Source organism: Triticum aestivum, chromosome 1A (genome assembly GCF_018294505.1).
Source record: "Triticum aestivum cultivar Chinese Spring chromosome 1A, IWGSC CS RefSeq v2.1, whole genome shotgun sequence".
Classification (NCBI taxonomy): domain Eukaryota; kingdom Viridiplantae; phylum Streptophyta; class Magnoliopsida; order Poales; family Poaceae; genus Triticum; species Triticum aestivum.
Genome location: NC_057794.1, coordinates 61,382,960 through 61,392,270, shown reverse-complemented (window position 1 = coordinate 61,392,270; position 9,311 = coordinate 61,382,960). Strand labels below are relative to the sequence as shown.

Sequence of the window (9,311 nt, the reverse complement as noted above, 5' to 3'; positions counted from 1 at the left end):
ATAGGTGTCCTGAGCCGCGTCATCAAGAGTTGGATGGGGTTGGCAACACCGAAACCCTAGAGATGGGTGTCAGGAGCGAGAGGAGAAGGGACATGGGTTCGTCAAAGGATTGGGAAGGGACCTACGATCTGAGCGTCACGATTCAAGGGGCAGGGAAAACGTGTAGGGCGGACTAGAAAAACCGTGTGTGCGGGAGAGAAGCATAACATGGTAGGGAGTCGGACAAAAGCAAGCAGAACGTGTTCCGTTCCGGCAGGAAAGGGGACGATACACTATTTTTTAAGTAGCAGATTATTTGAAGATTGCTCACCACGCCCACGTGGTCAATATCTAGGTAAAATTGACAAATTTGATCTATGGACGAAATCAAATCACAGAATAAACTACCCATGAAACTATTTCACGCGGCTGACCTTTTTGTGTGACGCCCGACACGTAGGTGCCACACTACACTGTGCAACGCCTCAAAGATAGGCGCTACACGCCTGGCCAGCGTCGCACCTGTATGATCTGAAAATTACTAAGTCAATGTGCGGCGCCTGAGAGCTAGGCGCCAGACTTTACAGTGTAACGCCTAGCTTTTAGGCGTTGCACTAGTGGTTGCTTCATTTTGTAGTGCAACCACTAGTGCAGCGCCTGAGAGCTAGGCGCCACACTATACAGTGCAGTGCCTAGCTCTTAGGCTCTGCACAATGACTTAGCAATTTTTAGGCAGTCTGGGGTGCAACGCTGGCCAGGCGTGTAGTGCCTATCTGTGAGGCGTTGCATAGTGTAGTGTGGCGCTTTCATGTCAGGCGTCACACAAAAAGGTCAGCCGCGTGAAATAGTTTCACGGGCAATTCATTCTGTGATTTGATTTCGTTCACAGGTCAAATTTGTCAAATTTGCCCAATATCTACATGGACATTAGTTGTAACCCGAGCTCTAATGCAAGTGTTGATGTTGGGCTTGTTGATAATAAGTAAACTACTGAACCTTGACAATATGAATCTATAACTCGAACTGACAGGGCTCAAGTACGGGCCACGAATGTCAACAATTAAGTGGTATCCTTTCCACAAGACCAATCAAGAAATCTTTACTGGTTACATGGGAGCAACCAATGTGTTGTACAACAACTTAGGTTGAAACTTCTACGCCTGCATGACTAACGCACCGACATGGTGACCACCATGCCGAGCAAAATATGAAGATGACAATGATAATCTTATAGAAAGGACTACACAATTAGGAGTCATTACACATTAGCAATTATAGGGCTTATGCCTAGATTGATACTTAGATCTCATCAAGTTCTCCTAACTCGATGAGCCATATAATCGATATTGTACTTGTATCTTAGAGCATCTTCAAACCGACTGAGCAAATTTGGCCCCTTAAATATCCGTGGACGCGTTTGTATACAACGCTAGCCTGCCCCATATGCCCGTCCGGAGAACTACCCCCTCATATTCAAACCTTCATTTTCATGCAAATACAAGCATGCAGATCATATAACACAGAACCAATTCATCAATTCAACAATCTATACATAGACGATACATGAATGAATCAAATTGTCTCCCTTGTTACTCTCTTTGATCTCCTAAGAAAAGCACTAGTTGCTTTCGGCAACATCATTGGGAATATTGAACCAAAGGGAAAAAAGAAAGGAAGGATGATGAATCGGATGAGAGATCATGGCGCTGCCGTTCGATCCACTGACTGACCGGCCCCACCAGGCCACCCACCCTCCACGTGCTCCACCCCGACCAGAGCACGCAGGTCGCCACCTCGCCGAGGAGAGAGACGGGGAGGGAGGCAGAGAGAGAGAGAGAGAGAGAGAGAGAGAGCGCCCCACTCCACTCCACCTCTCCACTCCGCAGGTCGCCGCGCCGAGTGGCTCCTTCGAATCGGAGCCCTCCTGCTTCGCCTAACCCTAACTCTCCCTCCGCCGCCCGTCCGCCGTGGGGCGCCGCCGCAGGCAGGCAGGTACGGCATCCCGTTCCCCTCCATCTATATTGTACCTACCTGTGTACTCCTGCGGCGCGTGGGGATCTGGATCCCGACTTCCCAGCCGTGGCCGCCCCGCGCTCGTGATGGATCCTTCGCGGGGTCGCTCACGGTGCAGGGAGGCGACTGGTTCGATCGCGTGGGCTGGCTGCGTGGACGGGAGACGGGGGTTGCGCGTCTGGGGAGCTGTGGCGGGTGTTGATTGATTAGGGGTTTTCATCGTAGGGAAACCTACTAATTATCGTTCAATGTAGGGTACCATGCGATAAGATCTGCCCCAGTCTCCGGATGAACATTTAGCTTAAGATTAACTAGAGAACATACTCCTCAAATACGAGCCTTGCATTTCTGGTTCTGCTTGTAGCTTTTGGGGCATCTCAGATAGGCGTAGTTTATCTGCCCAAAACGCTGACATTGAATCCGTTCAGCAGGATTTGGAGCTGAGAGTAATGAAATAAGATGCTCCTCAAAAGCAAATTCAAGCTGGCCACGGCCGTCGGCATCATCTTGTCGATGCTGTCGCTGCTGGTGCACCTTTTACTTGCAAATTATTCTGCCGGGGGAATTAGTAAGTACAGCGTGGACAATGTTCTTCCATTTGGATCGGTAAGTCATGAGTATTACTTTCAGATGAATTCACAGTTCAGATGCTGATATTTAGATTCATCATATCTTTATGGAAAGAGTTGTTTTGGAGCTAATATCTTCTTTCCTCTTTCTTCATCATGGCAGAAGCCTCGACCCCGTAGGTTGTGGGGTCCATTGAGTACACTTGATCACCTACACCCTTATGCAAAACCTAGACAATTGTACCCTGGTAATTTGGCTCTCAACTTATAATTTGTTTGTAACTTCTATTCCTAGCTTAGCCATTCAGTTTGTTTATAACAGCAAACAAAGCAACCTACCTTTTTCAGACATTGAATAGACACACATACTTGATGCTTTTATTTACATCTTATTCTTGGATTCATTTTGATTGATTCAGCCCTCCCCTGTTTTCTGGCGACATTGTAATCACCACTCCCTAATATAATGTAGTTGATCTTAGACTGCTTACTGATTAATGATTTTCCCCTCCATACTGCTGTGGATAAATATGCTTATATACCTCTTTTGCTTTGCTTTATTTGGAAGTTTGCCACATCATCTGTAATTACTGCAGAGCTTATAACATTTCAGGAAGTGTTTGGTTTATTAAACTGGTGTTATTTGTATATTCAGTATTTTCGTTAAAAATATACCTTTATGAGTTATTTCTCCCAATTCAAACTCTCACGCTTGATCAATAGTCTGATTTGTTTGATACGCCATGTTACAGCTCCAGCTAAGGATAATGGTTTTATTTATGCAAAGATTTATGGTGGCTTTGAGAAGATACAGTCTTCAGTAAGTTTCCTAGTGCTAATTGCCATTTGTGGTGTCATTATGCTGTAGGAATATGACATATTTCTGTTTGTTAGATCTGTGATCTTGTCGCCGTTGCCAGGCTCTTAAATGCCACTCTTGTTATTCCTGAGATACAAGCGACAACTCGTGCAAGAGGAATCAGGTCACCTCCTCCTGCTTTTTGTATATTCAGCTTGCGGCTTTATCTATTACCTGTACGCTGTCTTATATTGACCACTAAATAATGCTCTACTTCTTTCCTTGTTTTGACTATGCAGTTCAAATTTCAAAAGTTTTTCGTATCTCTATGATGAAGAGCACTTCATTGCTGCACTTTCCGATGACGTGCCAATCGTGCGGGGTTTGCCAAAGGATCTTAGAGAGGCTAGAAAAAAGATCAAATTCCCCACAGTATCTCCTAAGAATACAGCCACTTCAGATTATTACACCACAGATGTCTTGCCCAGACTTGTCAAATCAAAAGTCCTTGGGATAATCGTTAATGGAGGTAAATGTCTCCAGGTATCCTCCAGGTCCCACTAACTCCTTTTCTCTTTTTTGTTTGTAGTACATCGTGGATTTAGAGTATGATGATTTTGCAGTCAATTCTTCCTGCAAGCTTGGAGGAACTTCAGAGACTTAGGTGCAGGGTAGCTTTCCATGCTCTCAAGTTCCGTCCAGAAATTCGGTCTCTCGGTAGCCAAATAGTAGGAAGGTGATGCTTTCTGTCTTCCTAATATTTGTACATGCTATGGATCACCTTTCGTGTTTTGAATTATCTGTAGTTGCCAGTGGCCTGAGCCAATATATATTGTGTGGTTGCATTGACTGTAACTCCCATCATATTGCTGGGGCACTTTCGAAGCCTTTAACAAAGCTTCAATTTGCTAGTTGTCAAGCTTATAATTTACTAAGAAAATGCGATGTTGCTTTTACATTCTGGAATATTTGGTTGTACTAGGGAGTTTTCGGTTGCTCACTCTAGATGTAGGGTGATATACATATGTAAAATTGAAAATTATACCCTTTAAACTTCCCCAGTTTAATAATATGAATCTGCTATTTTGATTTGCTTTTGATGTTCTCTCATAGTTCTTGTATATTTGTATAGGTTGCGAGCATCTGGTCGTCCTTATCTGGCATATCATCCAGGATTGCTAAGAGATACTCTAGCTTTTCATGGTTGTGCTGAACTTTTCCAGGTTGGTGGAGTTAGAATGGTTTCTTTCTATTCTAATGTGAAGGTTGGACGGATTTGTGTTGAATATCTATTTATAGAATTTATGTGACTGGTTGTTACTTGATTTTTCTAGGACATCCATACAGAATTGATTCAGTATAGAAGGAATCAGATGATCAAACGAGGAACTGTGAAGGAACAACTAACTGTTGATTCAGTGTCCATAAAGAAAAATGGTTCATGTCCACTGATGCCAGAAGAGGTGAGGTTTGCTTCTAATGGTTTGCTAAAGTCAACTTGGTTGCTTATCTGGCATTGAACTGTTTGTGATGCACATACTTGAGTAAAGTTTCATCTGCTTAATAGAAATATGTAATAGTGCTTCCAGGTTTCGTGTGTAGCTTGCAAAACATATCATTGATTCACATTGGAAATCTTAGGGTGTCAAAACGCGATCAACATAGTGAGATAGTTATACTGCTAGTTATTGGTTGTCTTCCCCATGTTTTGTGTACACTTGGTGACCTTAGGTTGGTTTTATGTACACTTCATGTTTAAACCTTTGCGTGGGAACTGCAAAGCTCAACGAATTGAGCTTCAGCTGTGAAAAATGAGATACTACAAACCTTATTCACATGCATATAGGTATGCCAGTAAAATATAGGGGCATGGCATGCACATTCAGAAGAAGAAGAGAAACAAAATGTAGTCATGCATTGCATTATACTTTGGGGCCTTCTAATCTTCAGTTCAAAGTGGCATTATTTGAGAACACTTCAATGAATCATTGTTCTTTTCGTAGAACACAATTAGGATTGCGCCTTGTTGCTCTTCCATGAAATTATGGGAACATGGTTTGCTTATTACCGTGTTTAACTCATAATAGATGCTTACTTCCAAGCTTATGGTGTAAACTATTTGTACTTGCAGGTTGGACTTCTACTCCAAGCATTAGGTTATCCATCAACTACAATAATATACTTGGCTGGTTCTGAAACTTTTGGTGGGCAAAGAATACTCATTCCTCTACGAGCTATGTATGCCAACTTAGTTGATCGCACTTCCTTGTGTAGTCAGAGGGAGCTATCTGATTTAGCTGGCCCAGAGTCTCCTCTCTCCTCTGATTTGCCGCATCCTCCACCTCCCAAGAGCGAGAAGGAACTCATTGAGGAATGGAAAAAAGCAGGGCCTCGTCCGAGGCCGCTGCCTCCACCTCCTGCAAGGCCATTTTATGCCCATGAGAAGGAAGGGTGGTATGGGTGGATTGGTGAGAATGACACGGAACCTGATCCGTCGCCCATTGAATTTAGGAGGCAAGCTCACCGATTGCTGTGGGACGCGCTTGATTATTTTGTTTCTGTTCAAGCTGATGCATTCTTCCCTGGGTTTCACAATGACGGGAGTGGTTGGCCGGACTACTCAAGTTTGATTATGGGACACCGGTTATACCAAACCCCATCTGGTATAACCTATAGGCCTGACAGGTATAACACCATTATTATCAGTACTATTGACTTCGTACAGTTTGCTTATAACTTAAGAATAATTGTTCTTTTAGAAAAATTGAACCTTTTTTGTTTGGAAAAACATTGCTGGCATATGTGCAGTCGTAAAGTAGTTTTCAGGATGCAGGAGGTGAATAACCCATTAAATTTTGCTCCAAGCAAAAGCCATGTACATATATAGGTGGTGTTCAAATGCATCTTTTGACAGTCTAGATAGCTTAATGTCAGGATGTAGGTGTATAACATACTCCCTCTGTTCACTTTTATAAGACCTTGAAGATATTTCAGACAATGTGCAAAACAGCCCATTTTGAGTTGTCTGAAACGACTTACAAAAGTGAACGGAGGGAGTACTAGATTTTGCGCCAAGCAAAAGCTATGTACTAGATATGACTGGCTAGGCCACTTGAGAATTTAGTACATGTATAGGTGGTGTTCAAAAACATCTTTTATTCTTTTGACAATCTAGATTGCTTAATGTCGGGATGTAGGTAGATAACACATTAGGTTTTGCGCCAAGCAAAAGCTATGTACAGACTAGCTAGGCCACTTGAGAATTTAGTAGCCTATCTAGGTGATGTTCAAAAGCATCATTTGCCAATGTAGATTGTTCACTGATATGTAATTTCTCACATGATGACTGATTCCCTTATTTTCATATGAACAGAAAGACTGTTGCTGCACTGTTTGAAAATGTCAGCGATCATCTGTATCATCCACCACGGAATTGGACAATGGCTGCACGTCAGCATCTCAATAACAGTGCAGGCATAGAGGGCATCAAAATGTCAGCTATGATGTCAAAACCTGCATCTTTTCTTGCACACCCATTACCGGAGTGCTCTTGCAGAATGGCGAAGTCACCTGTTGTCCAACCGGTGAAAGATAAGCATGGTGCGCTCCTTTTTGGAGGTGAAGAAGACTGCCCTGATTGGATGGTTCGCTCCCTGGCAATCGTGTCTACCAAGAATAATGAACCTCAAAGTGAGGATTACGAGGGTGAGTTGCCCGAAGATGATCCTAGCCAAGACACGCAGCAGGAATCCGATAGAAGCGACACAAATAAATCCTCAGAGCAAGATGAGGAGATGGACCCCGATGATTGAAAATATGTGGAGATGGAGCTTACCCATTATGCGCTATGAGGCCCAAATTAGTCGAGCAACTACCAGCTCCAGATTACGCAAGCAAGATCAGCGTACATTTCAGTGATCTACTTGGCCAGAGGGCACTTGTTTACACTGACACATCATGGAAGCATCCAGGCATGACAGGAGTGCCGTTGACCTTGGATGCTTGCGTGGATTATCTTCGGTATACGACCTCGATACAGAAACTAACACTTAGGTTCTTTTATTTCTGCATTCCTTTCTTTTTTGCTCTTTTGCGGGTACAACCTGAAGAAATTGTTTCTGTAGAAATGTCTAACAACAAGAAGGATGGAAACATTAAATTTTTGGCGAGCTTGGTTTCTAAGAGCGTCTGTAAAGGACTTCTATTTTGCTCTATAACTGATGGATCTTGCATTGTGGTGTATGTAGTTGGCGGATACACTCAGCTCATGATACAGGTGAAAACTCTGGCAGGTAATTCATGATGACAGTGGCTACTGTACTTTATAAATTCTGCGTTATGTGCGCTTGTTTTGGCATCGCAAGGGACCCCCATTAAATCATTCAATTTGTATGAATCAAATGTTTCTACACCATCATTTTTCTTGCGGTACTTATATCGGCTCACTTTGCCCATGTTGTGTATGTGAAAACATCAAAACAATGTTGCAAGAGTCAACTTTTACATTTCCGCAATAATCTACTTACTGGGAGCAAGCTATCTGTTGGCCGCTGGCCATGTAACCGTTGGGTGCCCACTGCTGTCTTCGCTGGAGGGGCAAGTGCTGTTGTTGTTATGCTTTCCAAGGCCTATTGGTTACTCTCTGTATGTCCTAGAGATGTTCTGGGCATTGTTGTTGCTGCTAGGACTGCTTCTGTTGAATGGCCAGGCTCCAGGGTACTTTTGGATACATAATGTTAGAACAACCGATCAATCTCCTGGGCTGGAATCTATAAAAAAAAAAATCCTCCTGGGCTGTAACATGAGGGGGCTAAACTGCCCGGATTGCAACTCTACGGTCAATGGCACAATCGCCTCCTTGTCTTGCCATGTAGTATGCCTTCAAGCGACAATTCACACCAACCTTTTTAGGACGGCAGAGGCTTCGTACTACGCCGGGGGTATTTGTGTGTGTGTGGGTGGGGTGGGGGGGGGGGGGGGATTTTGCTGCTCTGGGATGATCTTCTTGATGTGTCCAACATCACCTTCACAAAGTACTGCCTCCCCGCCATGGTCTGGGTGAGAAGGACTGACGTGCTCTTCAAGATCACATTTGTTCTACGGATCCTTCTTGCAAAGACGCTTTCTTTGCTGAGCTCCTAAGCCGAAGCCGCCATCAGGGATGGCTTGGCTTGGCTTCGGGGATTTCAACCAAATTTATCGGGCCAAAGACAAAAAGAAGAAAAATGTAAATTGTAGCAGGATCAATCGTTTCAGGGCAACACCTCAGAATTGTGAGCTCAAATAAATCCACCTTCAAAACCATAGGTTCACTTGGAGCAACGAGAGGGTAAAACCAACCATGTGCTGGACTCCTTTTGCAACGCCGAGTGGGATACAACTTTCAACAACCATGTCCTGAATGCACTCTCCTCCCTCTTCGACTATTGCCTGCTCTTGCTTGCCGATGATAAGGGACCGAGAAGGCCTCGAGTCTTTAAATTCGAAAACTTTTGGGCACCCATGCCCGGATTCAATGCGGTGGTTTTAATGGCGTGGAACGAAAGGGTTGATCACACCAAGCCATACCAAATCCTTTACCACAAGCTCAAAAGGCGGCGTTGCGCCTCTTCAAATGGAGTAGGGGCCTTTTTTCAAAGGCAAAAATCCACCACCAAGCTGCTCTTTTGGTGATTCTCCATTTTGACATTGCCCAAGAGGATAGGTTCCTTTCCAACTTGAGCTCTAGGCTAGGCTCTAGAGCAGAGTCATTGCCTTGGCTGTGCTAGAAAGATCATGAAAGAAACAATGTGCAAGAATTTCCAACCTCCGAGAGGGGGACACGGATACTACATTCTTCCATCGTCGATTTAATGCTAGGAGGCAAAAAAACCATATCCACATAATCAAGAACTATCATGGGTGGATCACCAAGCACGAAGCCAAAGAGAAACTGTCGTAGATCATTTTTC

At 43.8% G+C, this 9,311-nt stretch overlaps 1 protein-coding gene across 3 annotated transcripts; it reads left to right on the top strand.

Moving 5' to 3' along the window:
• Nucleotides 1-1,757: 1,757 nt before the first annotated feature.
• Nucleotides 1,758-7,602, top strand: LOC123190171 (protein EMBRYO SAC DEVELOPMENT ARREST 30). 3 transcript variants are annotated; one of them, XM_044602769.1, is made up of 11 exons: nt 1,758-1,971; nt 2,424-2,598; nt 2,725-2,809; nt 3,314-3,381; nt 3,456-3,544; nt 3,660-3,903; nt 3,984-4,096; nt 4,493-4,583; nt 4,695-4,823; nt 5,492-6,045; nt 6,734-7,602. In XM_044602769.1, exons 2-11 carry the CDS (start codon nt 2,452-2,454, stop codon nt 7,170-7,172), a joined length of 1,959 nt encoding a protein of 652 aa, XP_044458704.1. In that variant the 5' UTR covers nt 1,758-1,971; nt 2,424-2,451; the 3' UTR covers nt 7,173-7,602. The 3 variants fall into 3 exon arrangements, with proteins under 3 accessions (XP_044458704.1, XP_044458712.1, XP_044458718.1); XM_044602777.1 differs by having other exon boundaries at nt 1,760-1,971; nt 2,421-2,598; XM_044602783.1 differs by having other exon boundaries at nt 1,776-1,967.
• Nucleotides 7,603-9,311: the final 1,709 nt, after the last annotated feature.

Coding starts and splice junctions, on each gene's coding strand:
- LOC123190171 (XM_044602769.1), top strand. CDS start 2,452: ATGCTCCTCAAAAGCAAATTCAAGCTGGCCACGGCCGTCGGCATCATC. Junction 3,382..3,455: donor TTGAGAAGATACAGTCTTCA/GTAAGTTTCCTA, acceptor TCTGTTTGTTAG/ATCTGTGATCTTGTCGCCGT. Junction 6,046..6,733: donor ATAACCTATAGGCCTGACAG/GTATAACACCAT, acceptor TCATATGAACAG/AAAGACTGTTGCTGCACTGT.